Source organism: Antedon mediterranea, chromosome 2, assembly GCF_964355755.1.
Source record: "Antedon mediterranea chromosome 2, ecAntMedi1.1, whole genome shotgun sequence".
Classification (NCBI taxonomy): domain Eukaryota; kingdom Metazoa; phylum Echinodermata; class Crinoidea; order Comatulida; family Antedonidae; genus Antedon; species Antedon mediterranea.
In genome coordinates this window covers 12,888,056-12,909,380 of record NC_092671.1, presented here as the reverse complement: position 1 = coordinate 12,909,380, position 21,325 = coordinate 12,888,056, and the positions used below count along the sequence as shown (strand labels likewise).

Genomic DNA, 21,325 nt, shown 5'->3' with positions numbered 1-21,325 from the left:
CACAGCATTGTCGTTTTCCAGTTATATGCATTTGGATTTTTCTTATCATCTTTAAATCATTTCAAATGCAAATCCATAGATCGATTATTTGTATAATATTCAATTTTTAAGCCTTCCATACACCTACTTCCCTGACACATGCACCCACCCACCCACAATTACTGTATATTGTGGTTTTTCATCATAATCAGTGTACAGTACTATTATTGTATCTGATTTACCATAACATTGGAAAGTGTCAGTTCATTGCACACAGCCTTTGTATTATGTTGTGTTCACTCAAGCGTAGACAATTATAATTTATAGTTCCTTCTTGCAAATGTTACACAGAACAGGGAAACCATGGCTGACGGAATGCAGAATTTATCATTTTCCAGTTCCGTAAATGGCGGGGAAAAACCTCCTCACGGTAATCTAAATCGTTCTTTAGTAAATCAGCATTGAAAAATAGAATTTAGAAACAATTAATTATAGTTTTGCAGGGTCTACAACCAGGAAAGTTAGGCTGCTGTAGTGTTATGGTTTGTTTTGGTTGTAGGCTACGTACAACAACAAACTCAGTGACTTGACACTGACAGAGTGTTCAACACAGAAGACACTTGGTTAGCCTCTAATGTGTGAAGTTTGAAAAAATGTGTGGGTGCATTGTGGAATTTAATTAATTTCTTATGCACGCACATTATTTAATATGATTATTACCATTAATGTTTTTATGCCGCCGCCTTTGGAATAATATAATTACACAGAGAGGTGAAATCCTGTAGTTTGTAGGCCTAGTAACTAGTAGAGATTCCCACTAGTAGTAGCATGGTAGTAAGTAGGCCAATTTATTATTTCCCAAGGTGAAATTTAGTCAGTACAACCATTTCTCACCTGTACTGCAGACAAGACGATTGGGACCCCCTCTCATTAAATATTGAATGATCATGTACATACAGTTTATATTATATATCGATCATTGAAGATTACTTCTTATCTCCATATTCAGATCAGAGCATGAATGAAAGATTTTGCTGGTAAAAATGAATGTACTTTTCTTTTTTCTATATCACTGTTTAGGCGAAAAATGTAAATCTGATTCTGCCTTGTGATCCCACAAAATTGGTGATGACTGTAATTGATTATCAATATCATTACCCCATTATTATTACTTCTATTGATTATTAACTGTAATTTTCACTGGGGGGTATATTAATGGTTATTTAAAGTATTTTTTCTATAATTAGTACAGTAGATCGAAAAGTAAAAAAATTGTATTATTATGTGTTTTGTTTATCTAGTAAATTATGTATAATCCTTTGAGTGGAGATTAGTGAACTGAATCTTTAGAATTCCATTGACATTCCTTCTCATAACCTTGCCCTTCAAAACTTGTATGTAATAAATGATGAATACTAACAAAATTTACAGTCCATATTCATTACAATTTACTGCAAATACCTTATACTTTACTGAATGAGTCCATCCAGAAAACATATCATTATATATTCCAATTTATTTAAATGTTTGGTTTTTTTCATTGATCCAGGAATTTGAAAATATTCAATTAACCCAAGTTCTGAAATTAACATAATGTTTTATGATAGTTCTTTTGACTTTAGTGCAAGTGTATCCACACATTAAGGGATTTACTACAGGATCCGTGGATATATATTTGACGCCTACTTTTTTAAAAAGACTGCTGGAGGTGACATCACCACCTCTGATGTCATCTGAGCACCCCAACCTAAATTCCTTGGTACTGTGCCCTAATTGTGAACTTGTGTCCTTCAACCAAGTTAAAGGAAATTATATTATTTTATTCATGTATTGACTATTGTATTATCTAGTTGTTATTTAAAAGAATGATTTCCAAGAACTGTTAAAGACCATAAAATATCTTTTATGACATTTTTCGATCAGCACCTCTCTATTATTGATGCTCGATGACTGTGTCACTTCATGGAGTTTCACTCAAACAATATTTTTTTTTTTGTGATTCTTGTTTGTGTAAAGTAGTAGGACTACAGTACTGTAGGTACAGGTAGACTTTATAAAGTATTAAACTAATAACTTGTTTTCACATCACCTAAAACTCCTGAGTTTGCACACACCAGCGTTTTGATTGGTGTGAATTAGTGACATAGTTTAAAACCTTCTCACTACAATTGTGCACGTGGTCATTTAGATAACCAATGTTTAATAATGTGGGATGTTTAGCAAAAATACAAGAACTCTATTTTCTATTACAGTATAGCAAATTTATTTTGGTGATAAGCAAGAAAGACATTGTACATAAAAAGAGGTTGTTAATTGAATTTTTATAGTTTTTGCTATTTACAAATTAAGTATCAATTGTACTACTGTATGTTGTTAAAAAGTTGCTATAGAAACCATATTTTAAAAAATTAATAAGAATCTGAAACTTGTTATAAAATAATGGCTATCCTCATCAAGAACAACAAAATAACTGTTTTTTTATAGAGTAATTTATCCTAATGTCAGACTAGAATTAGAATAGAAGAAACACTATATTACTGTAAACCTACTACAGGTATACTATAAAACATTATAAATTTGAACTGTATTGCAAAAAATAGATATCTTTTAAAGACAGTTTATTCATAATGTTATATTTATTTCCTGTCACTATTTGGCTGTGTTATGCGCGATTTGAACGATTTGCGCAATTTGAAATTGCGCAAAAAAATCCTTGCGCAATTTGAAATTGCGCAAAGAATTCTTGCGCAATTTAAAATTGCGCAAGGATTTTTTTGCGCAATTTGAAATTGCGCAATCAACTTGCGCAATTTCAAATTGCGCAAGAAAATCTTTGCGCAATTTTAAATTGCGCTGCACAATTTGTAAATTGCGCAAGATAGTTCTTGCGCAATATGACACCTTTGCGCAATTTGAAAACGAACTGTAAATTTTCCCATACATGGCTAGGCTAGGCCTAGGCAGAGGAGTTTAAAATTTAGTATTTTATTATATAAATAAGACCATTTCAATGAAGATAATGTTTAATACTCACTTTTTAAGTTTTTAATATTAGTTTAAGCTAGGCCATGTAACCTAGTCAGTATCAGTAGTCCAGACCCTAGCTAGGCTAGAGTAGTATAGCCGGCCGCCCGCGCCGCGCCCGCCTGGTGGAACACCACCGCTTCGTTTTCCTTCGTCGGTTCTTCGACGGTATGCTAACTTATAACAATATTTGCACTACTAAAATAAGGAAATGCGATATTTATGTTTAATTTTGAATCATTCTTAGAAATTACTATAAAAATATGGGTGTGCATGATTTCACAATCTGTCGAAAAACCTTGCGCAATTTGCAGATTACTTGCGCAATTTAATACGTTGCTTGCGCAATTTGAAACACATGTTTCAATTCAAATTGCGCAAGGATTTTTTTTGCGCAATTTCAAATTGCGCAAATCGTTCAAATCGCGCATAACATCTGCCTTTCAACTCCTTTAACCTTGACCTATCTAACAATATATACTTCTATACTGAATACTGGTTGAATCAGTTCTAGTCTAGGCATACCCTGAAATTATAGGGTACTGTATGCTTGCAGATATTGCGCTATATAAATTGCTATTTAAAAATATATATTGGGCAATATGATTATAACAACTGGATAGTCAAATCGAACACAATCACACTTTGAAGAAGGGGAGGGGGATGAAGACTGGGGCCTGATGCACCCTTTTCTATGAATCTGAATTTTGACTGCATCAAATTGACTACCGTAATCTAATCAGAATGGCAGGTTGAAGCCTTGCACAGTCATGCAATATATGCCTGCATTTCAACGTGTTGAGTGAGCGTATCAACGAGATGTGTTTTATAGCAATTCTTATATGCGAACATTTACTTTAGACACTTTAACAACATACTGTATATGTATATGTAAAAAAAAAAAACTAGAACGTCCACATTAAATTGTCTCCCCTTAATAGCTATAGTGTGTCCTCTAAATAAGGGTTGGCCGTAGTTACAAACATAAATGGCCACTCATTTGTTTCAAGTGTTCCCGTTATAAGAATTATCTCAAATGATAATAATAATTCATTCAATAGCACGATAAGCAAGCTCTCAATGCGCTGCACATTATTACCCCGGTCATTTTTTGGATCAAATACGTATGGAAACATACTCCCATAATGCAGAAATAGTAAGCTGCGCAAAGGTGTGACTTGATCTAACCGGTACCCATTTTATACACCTGAATAAAGTGTCTTGCCTGAGGATACAAGCAATGCGGCGAGAGTTGGATTCGAACCACGATTTCACAATCAGTAATCCAACATCCAAACGCCTTCAAGTGGGGGATAATATACCGTTTTAAGGATTCCTTGACCAGTCATCTAGTTAACAGTATGAAGAACGAGGATCCCTAATGTATGTTGCTTGTATATTTAATGTTGAACTGAACTGAATATATTATAATGTTGTAGAGTATTGTACTCAGCTGAAATTGATGGAGGTTATAACCAAATAACTAGGCCATGCATATTCTTTCTGACCTTTATGATACTTGCAGTAGATCACCCTATGTTATCATTTAAGGTTGTCTAGACTTTGACTAAATGTGGAACTCCAATGTAAATGACCCATATATCCCATAGGATATGAAGCATGACATTGTCTATTATGATTTTAATATAAATATTCTTTATTTTTACCCATCTTCAAACACTTTTGCCTTCTGATTGTGATAATTTTGTAATAAACTATAATAATGCTAATTGCTTAGTAATTTTTCAATTCCTTGGTGAATAAGATAAGAAAAAATGTAATTGTCTATATCATGCCTTCATTTCCGAAGGGAGAACATAACCCACATTGTAATAATAATAATACTTATTTCCTCCAAAATACTCAAAATGACAAAATATATATAAACGACATGCTGTAGGCCTACAGACCAACTGGTCAGAAAAATACATACTAAAAGCAGCCATGTGGAGTGAGAACAATGTTGATAGTTTTTACTGAATGAGTTTAATTGTATGCACAGCACATTATGCATACTGTTGACTATGTTTCCCAGCAACATTATTTGAAGTGAACATAAATTTATCTTTAAATAATTCACTTTGTTTGTTCTTTTTCGAGTAACTATACTATTGAATATTCGAGATGATAACAAGTTATTGCATTTTGAGAGAAAGAAATTCATTAATTATTTTTATATTTGTTTATATTAGTCTTTTGTATATATAATTAATGTCTATAAAATTCTTGTTTTAAATTTCATGTATTAAAATCCCTTTCATGAATTGATGTATATTGTTATATAAAAAACAAATACAGTACGTTTAGTATGAGGAATAGCATAGGGAAAATGATGTATGAAAGAAATTTGCCTTTTGGCATAATTAACATTTATTACAACGTAATGTGTATCTGCCACTGAACTGTATTTCTCATGCATCTTTTATCATTTTATTAATTCTCCAATGCTTACAAAATGATATTATGTTGATGCAGTATGTACGTAATGAAAAAATCCATTGTTAAACATGTATGGTGTGTACATATAGATATCTTTTATGCAATTTATTCAGTGTATATGCCTTTCAAACTATTAGTACAGTAGCAAAAATAAGAATCTTTCCAGCGAGGTACATAATGTATTATAAAGATATGTATTATAAATTTATTTATGTATCTTTCTACACTGTACATTTAGTGTAGTATTCTATAATACAAATTTGGCTACATCTTGTTTTTCTTTTCTACAAATCATACAAAATTGAGAATAGAAATGATCAACTCAAACTTACTTAAAGCCTAATTATTCTTAGTATATTACTGATTACCAGTTAATTTATGTTTAACATAGTAGACTACAAATACAAGACATTTATTGTTTGTTTTATCTTTATACTGGGTGACCTCTTCAGTCAAAGACTGATCTCCCAGAGGGCCCAGTTGGTGATCAGTGGCTGTGATGTACTAATACACCGGGGTAACCCCCTACTCGTTTCGAAAGATGTACTAGGTTCTTTAAAGTGCACACAAGCAAGTTGTGTACACTAGACCTATGGTTTATAGTCCTTATCCGAGAAGACTCGTTCTACCACCAGAACCATGGAGTGAGTGAGCCTCGAACCCCTGCCGATGTTATGGCTACGTGATTACGGTTCCACTGTCTTAACCGCTCGGCCACTCACTCACTCATATTGTGCCTATCTCTGACTGGTTATATATTTTCCTAAAAGATTGACTGTATACATTACCTATCATTACCTATCATTACCTGTTCTATATTACAGTCCATTGTTAATATTATTCAATCTATTTTATAGTTCTCAATGGCAACCAAGAAGAAGTACTCTCCTCATTAATGGCAAAACTGCGCACCACAAGTCAACAGATTAAAGAATGGTCAAATACAAGCCGAAAGTTGCGTACAGTTATGGTAAATACTAGTTATCTTGGTTTTAAACATTTTGGTTTTGTACATGGTGGTCATAATTATGTGTTCTCAAACAAATGTTTATCAGCAACTCTTTATTTCAATATTAATCTACGTTTTCATAGTGTTTTGCCCAAATAAGATATTGCTTTGGCTACTCTACGCATGCATCCCTAACTTACAGTAGTTTCACTATTTTTTAAATGTAGGATGCTATGTTACTATTTACTATGTATCTTTTAGGATATTCACATAAAATGTGTATGTATATTGTGTATGTGATTTAGAATGTTCATAAAAGTACAGTACGGCATAAAAAAAAATGTACTTTTTTTCAGGCCAAGTGTCAAGAACCTTCATCTGTGGACGCAGAGCGCTTGCAGCATTGCCTAGACCAACTCAAGCAAGCCATTAATGGTATATAACTTTAAGTTTTTATTCAATTTTCTGATATCATTTTGGCCTTCAGTTATGAATGCCTAAATTCATAGGTTTATCTTTACTCCCATTGTCGTTTTACTTGATATTGCCTAGATGTTTATTGGGTATACGGTGGCCGAAATGAAACGTCAACCGATCTGCACTGTAAATGAAATGTTGGCCAATCTGCACTGTAACTATTGTACTGCAGTGCTTATAAAATATAAGGCCATGTTTCCGCAGCCAAAAATTAACCAATAATTAACCGATTAACGTTACCCGATAAACTGCCTGTGGAAACCGGGTTTAACCGATTCCACTTGAGACAAATTAACTGATAATTATCTCATTCATAATTATTGGATAAATGCGATAATGTTTAACCTTTGACCTGGAGGAAAAATTGTTGATGGGGCATCAGGTTGTTTGGTAATAACTGATCATGCACACTTTATTGATTAAAAAAGTAACTGATAATTTTGTTTTGGCTGCAGAAACACGGCCTTAGATAAATGTATATTGTTTTGTTAATATTATGAATATATAATTCAACAAATATAGCTTTATGAATAAAGTTCATAGTTTTTCTATGTGCAGTCTGAATACTCTTTACATAATTGTTTGATTTCCTTTTGCCAAAAGGTTCAATGTCCTTGCCTGCCATGGTTGAACGATTGAAAACGCACGCAAAGCAGGCTGGGTAAGCATAATGTTGCAATTTTGTATTAAAACATATTTCTATTAGTCAGATTTTGTTGTCTGTCTTGAGTCACCAAAGATCAGATACTGAATAATAATTCCTAAGTATTAAAGTACTAGTTTCTTATATTATTTATTAAATACAAAATTATAAAATTTATTATATATATAATAAGTAATAGTAGACGTAGTTAAATTAAAAAGAAAAATGTTATTTTCTTTAGTTAACAACATCAAAATGTTTATGGTCGAATACATTTTATTTCAATTTTGAAATATCATAATTCATTTTGGTCAAAAGTATTATTTTGAAATGAAAGTGAGATTAATGTAATTTTAGATGTCTTGCAACATACAAAATTGTATTGTATGCTAATCAGCCCATTGCCATTGATAATGTAAATATTGTATGGTAGATAAAAAGTATAACCTGAAGAAACAAATTGATATTGAGACAGTTTACAAACACTGGAGTTAGTTCAGTTCTATGCACACTTTTAAGCTAATCCAAATCTTATGCGGGTTACATCTGCAGTAAAGAGCTTGTGGGATCTGTTTTCTTTTGTCATTTGTTTATTGTGATACAACTATGATGTACCTTCGATATAACTGATAGGTTTTAAAGGTATATCCGTTGTAATTTAAACCTGATTGGTTAAGATAATTATAGACAAGCACTTCTTATTTGTAGTACTATATATCAAACGTTTTAACGCAGAACAATCTACACCCTGATGTAACTCTGCAATAACTCTGATTGAGAAATGAATTCGGAAACATAGCTATAGAGTATAGAATACACATCTGGAAAGCTAAATGTAAATGTTATGAGTATTATCAACAATTTCCTGATCTAAATGCAAAACATTTCCGGGTGGCTAACTTCCACAACCACCTCCCAAATCCGTTTCACTTCAATTTCCGGAAAGATTTGTTTTTTAATAGTAGTTTATTATTTTTAGGAATAGAATTCCCAACTGGAAAATTCTACATTCAATCGAATGTAAATTTTGTAACCACAATTTCTTAATCTGATAAAAAAGTCTGGTAAACTGTTCTACTCCAATTGTATTAAATGGGTGGATCTCTTCCCTTTATTATTTCCTGGGTGGTTCTAGCTTCCTGAGGGGCTTCCGGTACAAACCCTGACTTCATTATTTTACCTGTGTAAGTCAACATTTAAGTGAAAAGTCACTACTATACTATACCGTAATAAGTTTTAAATACAAAATAAACACATGATATTTTTTAACTTTTTCTAATTTATAATTTTATTAACTTAGACTAAAGTTTCATACAAGTCAAAATTCACGGGAAGTATTCTTCAGCGCAGATATATTCTATGTTGAGGTGATGTTGGAGGCAAATGGCGCTGTTGAGGATGTTAAAATATGCGACCAAGACGAATCCATTGTATGTACTTCAAAGGATAAACATAGGTTGTCATAGGCTGTCATTTAATCCAAGACCGTAGGACTTAGACAGTTAATACCATACTTGTAGGCCACAAAGCCACATTTTTACCTAATAAGACATTTCTGTCATACAGCATGTTAGCAATGGCAGATTCAATACTGTATATGGGCTTAACATTATAAACTGATGTGTTGGACTTAACCTAATGTATCGTTTTTATTTTATTTTTTTTGACATTTTATGTATAATGGGTTTTTTGATGAATCAATAGCTATTTCGTTTTTGTTTTTAAGAGCTGTCCTGAGATGTGTGACTGTTTAAAAAAAAGCAATTTTAAGAAGTTTCTAGAGCATCTTAGAGGCTTAAACAGTTTTTATCATTTGGCATGTGATGTGTAAGTTTTTATATTTTTCTTTTGTAAAATTATTTTTTAAGACTGACATAGTAGCATTACAAATGTGGTTTCAAATGTGTATATTAACAATAGAAATTGTTAACTAGGAATTCCATTTTAGCTTGTAACATAAGCCATTTTTAAGCTAGAAAATATGAGGGGATTTTATTTTAAAGATATAATTCATATAACATTCACTATTATATTATTCTTCATGCTGTAAACATCCCATCAGCTGAAAAATAAATTAACAAGGAGCTAAAAATAATTTAGATTATGAAACTTCTCATTTCACTAGAATCTTCCATAAAATGTTATACTTAATTAAAATAGTAATCATAAATGATACTTGAACTTTGTTTCCCTTGTAAAATATGATTTAATTGATTTTAATATTAGATTTGATAATTTTATATTACATCATAGAATATATAAATGCTGTCAAGTTTATTTTGGTTTTTTTTCTTGATCAAACCTTCTAAATAATTATAAAAATTCATTTTAAGAGAAACATTACTAAAGGATGGTTTAAAGCTCAGGTACAGACATATATTTTATTTGTCTTTATAAAACAATACAATATCAGAAGTCTGGCCAGGAACAATTAATTGTAGTGTAACCTAAATGTTTTTAATTGAATTTGAATATAAAAAAAAATAACTATATAATATATTCTAAAATTTGTAAGTGAATTAATTATAATGGTGATTAATTTAAAATTATTTTTTTAATTAAATTTTAATATTTAAAAAATAAATATTTAATTTATTTTAAATTACTATACAGTATATACAATTTATTTAATTTATTGACTGCCGTTTTTAATATTTATTTTTATAATAAAGTAATTAAAATAATAAGAATGTTGTTGCTTCAACACAACAGCATATTAAATTCAGTAAAATTGACCAAGAACTGACACATAAGGTGTACAGTATATGAATATTTTACAAACATTTTACACTTGTAATCTATATACCATACAGCCTGAATTGTACCAGAGTTTAGTAGACACATATATAGTGTAAACTGGTATTTCTATTATAATTCTCATCTGTACAGTATAATACATAGACGAGCATAAATTAATCTTTACCCACACATTAATTTTATCATTTTCTCTGTCTGTTTAACATATTCGTTTTCACAGCTCAGTTAAAAGGGATGCATTCAAATGTCTTCAAACATTAGAGGATGACCTCAAGAAAGTATTTAAATTTAGCTGGTATGTATAACTGACTTTATAACATAAATGTAATAAAATACACTACAAACAAAATTATTGAAATATATAATACGTATGTACTGTAAGTTAGAATTGTTGTTAAACAGAACAGTAGTGAAAATATTTTATCAAAATAGAACCCCTATTAAGGGGACATCTTTGGGACCCAAAAAAGTGTCCTCTTAATAAGAGTGTCCCCTGTTTACAGTATTGTGAAATTAGATCAATTATTTCAGTTTCATATAATGTTTAGCATTAAAAATATTCATGATTTATTATTACTCATTTATTTATTAATTATTTAAGCATGTCAACTACCAATGTTATGGTACTTATACTGAAAGGTTTAGTTGGCTTCATGTCACCAAGAGTTGGTGGTAAGTATATTTAATTTTTTAAGATTAAGTGAGAAAAATCCAAATTTTAAACTCCTGTTTATTTTTATCATTGTTCAAAAGGTGATACTTGGCAATTTTCTCCAGGGTAACTGTTGAGGAGTAGTACAGTAGTTGTCTGAGCACTTACTTAACTGTATCTTATTCCTTCTTAAACCCAATTTAACTAAGTGTAAAATGTATCTACAGTTAAACCTCTCCTTTGGAACACATTTATTAAAGGGACATTTAGTAGGGATTCATTTATCAAGATTTCATGTTGTTAACCTTATTTTATTTAGGTTATCCAATGAGATTGACCTTTTTTGTGTCGCCCTACGATTTGCTAAATGTAGAGAAAAAGACATCAACCCTTTTAAGCATGTCAGGTAAGATAAGTTTAATTTCAGGTCTCGAGCAGCAACAGAATAATGTATAGATTAATTAGTAGTTATTTATATTTAGTGATTCATCGATATTAATATTAAACATAGTAATAAAACTATGTTTAAGCCTGGAAGGTTTCACCCTAGTTTAAGCTTGGAAGAGTACTTTACAGTGTGTTTAGCTGTAGGCCCATGAGAGTTAAAGCTATTCTATAAACAAGTTTACAAGACTTTTTATATGCCTACCTATTTTTTTTATAACCACTCAATAATGGACGGTTTTCTAATTAGTACAGTGGATATTGAAATATGGTTTATGTGTATTTTAGATCCTCTACCAGAAAACCTGGGCTTGTCGTTAAGCGTACTCTTAGATAGTTCACAGCAGAAGAGATTACAGTGCAGTAGTACATTGAATGTGGTGACACCGTCAGATGGGAAAAAAGGGTAAACTTTACAAATAACGGTTTTAAATTTATCTAATTATTGTTTGAATATCTAAACAAACAACTGATAATGTTGTTAAAATTTTATTGTTTGGTTTATGAGCTTAAAAGATAATTATCCAGATGTTGATTCATAACATAGAATGTGAAATGGCATGAAAATCTATGAGAATGAACAAATTCAAACATAAATTCTTATGTTTGATGTATTAAAGAAGCATGCAGCAATGTTGTCACCCTAAACATAAATACAGTGTAAATATATGCAACAGAGATAAAATTCATATGCCCTTTCTAAAACATAAATTTACAAAACGAGATCCGGATATACCGTACTGCTATACAACATTTTCTTTTCATCTTTACACGTTACGGTTAATAGATATATTCAGCATTACTTCTGAGTAATTTTTTCTCTGTAAAATACATACATAGTTGTTTTTATCATGTTTGTAATATACAAACTTATGATGTTTATTGTATAGGCAAAGTAAACTTTGCAGATAACTGAAATAAATACCAAACACCTATCGATCAATCAATATTAATAAGATTGTGTTTATTTTGTTAAAGATTTGTTAAGCGTTTAGAAAACTGATCCCTGAACCAAAACCAGTAAAAACCCGTTTATTTTTTTAATTCTATTTATATACTTCTAACTACATTATTTTTATTCTTTTAATAGACCTCATTACAACTTTGTACAATTAAATAGCAGCAACTGTATGAACATACCAGCTTGCTTTGTGTTAAAACTCAACAAACCGATGCCATTATCAATAATACAAATTAAACGTTTAGCAATCAACCAAAGTAAGTACAACATTGTTTGATACTTGAAAATGACAGTATCTATACTATTATATACTCATTTTTGCTATTGTATGCAATTGTTTTATATTATATTTGAATCACCCGCAGAGTCATATGTGTTGGGGGGAAGGGGCTAGGGCGACCATCCAGGGGAGAGTATTTCTCCCTAGACATTTATATACAATATTTCTATCTTTAATGTAGGTAATTATACATGGCTTGTTAGTTAAGTTCTATTTTTTTCTTTTTTTTAAAAGATCTATCCTCAGCTGTACCTCTCAACTCACTGATATGTCGGTATGCTCTAGATCCATCATTACCAAGTTCCAAACCGGCATTGCGCAACAGATACTATGTGGTAAGTCCTATTAAAATAGTCATACTGTACAATAACATACTTTAGAAAGAATTTTATAGTAAATGCCATTCATTGTTCATTTCATAGGAAATGTTTAACAGGTGTGTATTCCTTAAAAAGAGTACAATCTGTAATCTTAATCTTTCCTGGTTAAATGATGAATACAGCCACACGTATATCCAGTATTTTAGACTCTTTTTAATTTAATATCATTACTATACCTTTTCTTGTTTTTTACGTTAGACTTTACCTGGTGAACAGCATTGCTACTTTATTAATGAATGTAGTAAAGAAATGAAAGGTGTTATGCAATCAATTATCCCACTAACCTGTACAAGCCAAGCCATTGCCATATTAACAGCATTACGACAACAAGCAGTGTACAACACTCTTATTGCTAGTTGTGTAAGAACAGACACCTGCAAAGGTAATTCCAAACAACTTTACTTACACTTTTCATTTGTCAATACATGCACCACTCAAATTCTCTAGTTTTTGAGAGATGTGTAGACAAGAAAGTGATGCATTTATATAGCTCTATTAATTATATTTTTAATACTTTAAGGGGATTATTTTATGTTGATATAAGTTTTCATTCATTCATTTTACTTTTGAGTAACTCAACAGTTCTTTTCAGAACTATACAGGGTGTACCTCAAACTTTACATCAAACATAATTTTTAATGATTTATATTTTTTTTCGGTAGATGAAACAGAAGTTTTTTTATTTGAAGTGTCTGCAGTTACACAAAATAAGTTAACAATAACATTTGAACATCCTGCCAAGATTGGAATGGCTTGTGGTAATTTTTTTTTTATTTTACAATGTACTAACAATGTTTAACACTAGTGTGATAGCCAATCAAAGCAATTCTCAATACATTGTATGAAATGCTTACTTACAGCTCAGTGCTACAATCATTATTCCCCATTGTAGTAAATCATAATTTGTTAAGTGCACAAAATAAGGAATGTACTATTTGTTTTTAATAGTTGAGATGGACCTGAATGATGTTTCCAATCTCAAGTGCATTATCCACACAGCTCAAGGTGAAGAACCACTATGTTGCAATGATTATGCCACTAAAGTTTTACAAAAGTAAGTTCTTTTGACTGTTTTAAGTGGGTAAGGTATGTACTGTACCTAGTTAAATGATGGTTCTTTTATGAGAATTTACTTTACATTTTGTTTTTGGTATTATTATTAATTGTTATTTATAATTTACCATTTACACATTTAATTTTTTTTCAGATGTATGTCGATACCAGTCACAATGAGAGCTATCATGAAAGTTGCATATTCAAAGATGGACAAGTTTAGGAAACCTTTGAGTACTTCAGCTGTCCCTTCCATGTTTTCACCCGGATCAGTAAATACATTGCTGCCAAATTCCGCAAAAGGGATTAACGATGTTACATCTCCTAAACCGACTTCAACGACTATGAATTACATTACCAACAAGATGGGAAACGTTAGGTCTACAATGCCTAAAAGTATATTGCGCGATCTAAGCCAGTCTATGGTTACTCTGTTTGGTTCGTCCACCACTGACACTCCAAAACCTGATTTAAAATCATTGGATGATTCAAAAGTTTCACAAAACCCAATGTTGGCCAGTCTTTTACAAAACACAAATTTAGCTGGAAATCTTGCAATGGGAGCTATGACTAAACCCCCACAAAATCCAATGTTAATGGATCTTCTTCGTGTCCAGCCTACTCAAGCATCTGCAGTTGCCAGTCCAGTTGTCAAAACAAAAGAAGTTAAACAAAGACGGAAGCGAAAATCCACATCAGACAGTCGGTCGCCACGGCAATTTAATGATGAGTTAAATGATGATCCTGTTTTCTTTCTTCCTGGAACACCATCCACTTCAATGATGCAACAAACATCATTACCGACAAGCAGATACTCTTCTGTTACTGACATGTCTGCCGTAATGACAGGAGATTCTAAGTTCCCATTTTCGCAAGGTGATTTATTGAACCATTCTATAGATTCCAAACACAAACGAATAGAAAGTACAAGTTCTCATGGTTCCTACAGTTGGCCAGCATTATCACCATTAACACCAACACCTTGGTCAGCTAACAGAACTAGTACAAAAAGTACTCTTGATACTCCAGAGAATGAAATGATTATGCAAGGTGACATCCCATCAACACCTGTTGAAAAGACACCGTCAACTAGTATTTCAGAACAGATACCTACTCCTGTCTCTAACGATTTATCAGAAAATGCACCAATTAACTTTTTTTCAGGAGATTCGATTGAAGATGACTTTCCTGAAATTGACCCAGATGTTTTAAATTTTGAGGTAAATCTTCTTGAAAGTGACGAAGCATCTTCATTTGATCTTGTTAATATGACATTAGAATCAAATAATCAAAACAAGAATTCTTTTGCATCAGATTTTACAGACTACAAATCTAGGCTAGATAATAAAGCTCAACTGGCATCATCTTACCCATTGCAGTCAAGTGGAAAACCATCTCTAATGCATCGGCGAAAAAGTGATAACTCATTGACATCAATGTTAGATCTCGATCGATCAAATAGAAATGTACTTAATGAACAAAAACCTTTATTTAGTCATGATAAGGCGTCATTAAAGCAACCATTTATCTCTAAAGGAAAACCTAAAAACTTTAAACCTGATTCAAGAGAAGGCTCGTTATCTCCTCAGCCATCACCGCAGCCGCCAAAGAAAGCAAAGAGGAAAACTAAAAGGAAAGAAACAAATATTAGTCCACCTACTGTAGAACATCCTAAAAAGGCTAGGAGAAAAAGAAAAATTGAAACTGAAGATGAACCACCAGCGAAAGTAAGTTTCACCATGACCCCATCTTCAGATCCTTTGAAAATAAAGTTTAGTCGTACAGGTTCAGAGACTAAGAAACAGTTGATATCAGAAGCAAAAAAAGTTAGTTCAGCTACTACGGATATCAAGCCACCTAAGATAACTGTAAGACTTGCCCACCCACCTGTTGGTGAAACAAGTGAGAATAAGTTGACTGAGCCGGAGCCAAAGAAAGAGCCAGATAAGAAAAGTGTTTCACAGAAAAAGAATACGTCAGAATATACAGGAGAAGTGTTAAGTACAAATAAATCTGTTCTTAAAGTTCCTAGTATTGAAAAGAAGAAGTATATTTCAAATGAGCAACCATCAAAATTAACAGGTGTTAAATCTGATACAAAGCAAAATCCTTTTAACAAAACTTTGTCTCACCTAAAGACACCATCTGGTATGAAGACTTTCTCAAAAGAAGTAACACCTGGACAAAAGGTAACTGAAGGAAAACTTCAAACTGGAGTTAAAAAAGTGGTTACAATTCACAAACCTGGATCTCTACCTACAACCAAAACGGTATTGGCTAAAAAGTTAGCAACGCAGAAAGCTAAATTTAGCTCAATAAAACCTACTGCATCAAAGAAGCAAAATATGCAGCAGAAACCAGTCGCTGTAGTTTCCTCACCAAATATCTCAAATAAACCACTTTCTGCAGATGTTACACATAAATCACCATCAATTAGTACAAGCACTGTGAAGACACCAGTTTCCACTGGTACAAAGCAAGTTACTTCTACAAAGGTAACAGCCCCCAAACCACCTCCTTTGGTTTTAATGCCACAGTCACCTGGTATTGGATCTCCACGTTCAGCTACAACACCTCTTTCAGCCGGAACACCGTTATCTGCTGGAGCTGCGGCTTTGAAAAAGAACAAATCACCATTTAGATCAAAAAATATAAATTCAATTGTTGAGGTTTTACAAATGAAAGCTCAGAAACATAAAGATGATTATGATCCTTCATCAGATGATTTAAAGGAATTTCAAAAAGCTCCTACAACCAAACCATCAGATTCACCAAAGCCACACACATTGGTTTCCTCTTCTGTGCTAGATACAGATAAAAAGTCAAACATGCTTGTTAAATCTCAATCAAATATTAAAACTCAAAAATTAAAAGCAAGCTCTGGTGTGGCTTCAAAATCTCTGACACACTCGAACATCAGTAAGCCGGCTACTTCAAAATCTGGTTTAAAAGCTGTGAGTGTAAGCACAAAACCTTCACCATTAGCTAATAGATCATCTTCAATATCAAGTCCAAAACAGAGCAAGATGAGTCCAAATCCATCAAGGACAATATCAACATCAAGCCCTTCAATTAAGGTAACATCTCCTGCATCCAACAAGGTACCTACAAAGATAGGCAGTTCTTCTAAAAGTGGAAATATTCAAAAGAGTCCTTCAAGTCCCATGAAAACACCAGGTAAAACAAGTAGTTCACCAAGTTCTCTGCAAAGAAAACCTAATATATTGAGCAAATCTCCAAAATTGACTGCTTCTCCAAAAAGTAAATTTCCTGCTGTTGTAAGCAGTAGTAAAGCGACACCAACAAACCCTACCTCTCATGTCAGTCGGCCTAATGTATCTGCAGAGGGAATTAAAAAGCAAACACTGGGTAAAAGTGTTAGTAACACCACTAGTAGCAAGACATCATTATCTGGTGAAACAAAAATAACCAATGTAAATAATACAGCTGGTAAGACATCATCAGATTTACGCAAACCTGATGCACAACTAGCAAAAAAAACTGACAGTTTTTTCACAAAGACAAATGATTTGAAATTGGATGCAAGCAAAGGTAAGGAGGAAACTACAGACAGAGAGGTCTTCAGAAAGAAGTTAGGACAAGTTGAAACGGACAGTCTCGGTGGAAACACAAATACAAATCTTAAGAAAGATATGTCACAGAAAAAGGTTGAAGTTGATGCAGTCAATCAAGACAACAGGGACATTTCAAACAAATCTTCTGACTCGCCAGCAACTCAGTTTAGGATTCCCAGTCCAGCATTGACAACCTCCAAATCATCGAGTCCAAAACCTCAAGTTCCATCTCCTAAGCAATCATTAAAAGTAGGAAGCTCTAAAACTTTAAATTCAACTTCTGATCAGAAATCTCTGAGTGCACCTAGTCAGGTAGTAGCCAAACCTGCATCTAAGTCGAAAGAATTAACTCCACCATTAGTGAAAAGTGAAGAACCAGTTAATTTAAAAAAGACTAAACCTGTAAGTCCTGTTGGTGAGGTAGAAAGTGATAGTGAATTAGTTATTGATGACATTCAAGAAGAATCTACTTTTGAAATCGAGAAGGAAGCATTGATTAAAAAGGAACACCATCCTAAAAACTCATCTAGTGACACACAAACTGAACCAGGGTCCACATCGCCTAGAAGTATGATAGCCCAATCACCACTGGGCATCATGGCTGCATCACCATTAGGACAAGTTGCTTCTCCAATTATGCTACCTGTGAAGTCTCCAGCAGCTCTTAGTGTTCCCAGTAATCAAGCAAGTCCTTGTCCTATTGATGATGATTTGATGGACGAGGCTCTTGTTTCGGTCATCAGTAAAGAAAGTTGAATTTAATAGTTTTTCTTTATCACATTAGTATACAAAATGAATGTTTATGAGTGGAATGGTACAAATAATGGAATGAGGGGAAATATAACCTTTCCTCATTCACCGAATGGCATAATTTGTACCATTGCACAAATATAAACATTCATTATTATTTATATTATTTTTTTTTCTCCTCAATATTTTTCTTGTTTTTGTTTTGTATTAGATAGTTGTTTTATATTATATTTTATATTAAATTTTAAATTATATTTTAAATTATATCAAAGTTAATAAAAGCGGGTTCAGGAAAATAAGGTATAGACAATGTCATTTAAATATCCAATTTCAGTAATTTACATGTTATTACAATTTCATTTAATAAACATAATTAACAATCATTTGCAAAAACTACTAATATAGATATTGCACTTGGTAGTCTGTTCTGTTGATATTAAAAACGAGTTGTATTGAAATTGAATGCAGTTTAGAAATTGTAAATAATGCGTTATTATGCAAAATCAATGTGTGTTATTGTTGGGCAATGTGACAGAAATGAATCTTGCTTTTGATTAATTGTAGACAAAGGTATATTGGAAAGTAAAACAAATTATGTATTCCAAGAAAAAATTGGAAATTTAATAAGAGATTAGAAAGATTACCATAGGAATGATTATGATACATAATATTATTCAGATTCAAACATGGTAGTAGAAATATTATGAATGTAGTGATAATATTCTGCTTGGCATCTCACATACTGGTTACTTTAAAAGCCTATTTAAACTGAAATGTGTATTTAAGTGTAAATTTGTTAATGAAATATCTATATTGTATAATTGTTCTGTGTAGTTAAAAATATTGCTTAAATGCAGTTGTTCTTTTTTATAGCATATTTTAAGGAGTGTCTTGTTGCCAATAGTAAATCCTTTAATAGAATTTTAAATAATTATAAATGAGAGTATTTTAGTTATTAAGTTGAAGGTTTTAGGAAAGAAATTGAATATATAAACAAATTATATATTTTACATTATTTTAAGCATATATATGTAGGTGTAGAGATTTTTTTGGAGTTTATTTACTTTTTAAAAATTGTATAAATATATAAATATACAATTATTATTGTTCTGTTTAACTGTGTGGTATTATATTATAAGTTAACGGTGCTGATTACTATTTATTTATGAAATGTTGTTTCCATTTGTTCTTTCATATGCAACAATTTAAAACAAATATAATTACTGTACTGTGATATTAATTCGGTATAACATGCATACATAATGTAATCATAAATGATTAATATTGTTCCAATTATAGTCTTTATTACCTATAGATATATATTAATATACTCTACTCTACAATTTTAGTCTTTAGTATAACCTCTATTAAGGGGACATCCCTTAATATGTGTGCCCCCTGCATGTCCCAAAAGAGGGTTCTACTTTATTTGAGGTGAATTTTTACACAAGTTAAACCATCTGTCATAGCTAATGGTTTATTCACATCATTTTTTCTTCATTGGAAAAGATTAAAGATATCTCTGAAAAATATAATTTGTTAACATTTATTTTGTTGAATATGCCATTTTAATATCACATAATAGTTCACTTTGACATGAAAAACTGTAATTTAAAGCAAAAATATAGTCAAATTGACTGCCAGCCAATAGGTTTTTTGTTGAATGAAGATAATTTGTTTATTTTGTCTTTTTATAAGTGAAACTATTATTTTCATATTCATTTAAGTGATTAACTTTATTAAACTGCAAAATGGCCTATTCAAAGTCTAATTTTAATCATCTTCATTGTTGATGTTTTTTGGGGAACAATACATCTTTAAACTATCTTTTTAAATTTCTAGACATTTTGTTGCCCGTAACACAAAATAGAGCTACTGTTAGTCCTAATTATAATCAGTTTCTAGGTAGATTTATTTTTGGGATGTTGAATTTTGTTAGCTGTAAATACATAAACAAATCTTGCAATATTAATGTGGGTCAGTTGAACAATAATTGTATTCTTGAAAGAAATATTACTTTTATTGTGTTCTGTAGATTGAAAACACGTACAATGATACTGGAGTGCATTGAAATTGCAATATTAACCATTTAGGTCAGTTATGCCTATTGCAATTGGGCACGCAACATTTTCACATATATTTGAAAAATAACAAAAATTTATGTAAATTTTGTAGACCTATTTTAAAGTGCCTCGTTGGATATATAAAAATCTGTCAAACGAAATGATTAATATAAATCAATGTTCATATCTTAATGTAACACTTGGCAATGTACTTTATGTGCTTGAAATAATAAACAAATATTGTCTTTTTTTCAACAGTTTGCTGTGTTTAAATGGTTTTCTTTTTTTAATGTAAGCTTTTAATTTTGTGAACAAATGAAGGATGATGACTATTGCCATTTTCGATGGAAAGAGCAGTAAATTTGTTAATTGGGCAAAATTGTAAACTTTTTCTGCCAACACATGTTTGTAAACATGGCCGATGCACTGGAAAGTGCTTTGCAGGCTACGGGTAATTTAGAGATTGATTTAGCTCTAGATTCAGTTCAAGTAAGTACATTTAGGCCTATCAGTGTAACTGTTTTACAGATGAAATATTACTATTGAAGTAAAACGTCAACAGATTATTGGACAACTAAACCCCGTTTTGCTAAGCCTGTCCCGTTTCACTTGTCTCGGTCGCCGAGGTGGATCCGCCCAATAAAGTGCTGTAATCCACCGGCGACTGCCCTTGACGGTTTTATGATGGACGGCCTAGGCCCTAGACCTATTTCATTTTATTCTGGGCCTACTAATTTGTAGAAATGTCTAATGCTGTGTGGTAGGGCGGTCTAGCATAGTAAATTATCAAATGCATTGATTTAGGATAATCAAGCTGCTTGTTTGTTGCCTTTTGTTTGTAATTTTAATGCATTTATACTTTTAAGATGTATTCATCATCATATGATGGAGGTATTATA

The 21,325-nt window shown here is 31.8% G+C and overlaps 1 protein-coding gene across 1 annotated transcript; it reads left to right on the top strand.

Annotated features, from left to right (window-relative positions):
* The first annotated feature begins 312 nt into the window (after positions 1-312).
* LOC140040454 (uncharacterized) lies at positions 313-20,655 on the top strand. The gene is made up of 16 exons (XM_072086413.1): positions 313-409; positions 6,300-6,412; positions 6,748-6,826; positions 7,472-7,529; positions 8,812-8,941; positions 9,238-9,338; positions 10,489-10,563; positions 10,870-10,940; positions 11,240-11,326; positions 11,653-11,770; positions 12,455-12,582; positions 12,840-12,940; positions 13,184-13,367; positions 13,648-13,743; positions 13,934-14,039; positions 14,193-20,655. Exons 1-16 carry the CDS (start codon positions 343-345, stop codon positions 18,367-18,369), a joined length of 5,691 nt encoding a protein of 1,896 aa, XP_071942514.1. The 5' UTR covers positions 313-342; the 3' UTR covers positions 18,370-20,655.
* The last annotated feature ends 670 nt before the right edge of the window (positions 20,656-21,325 follow it).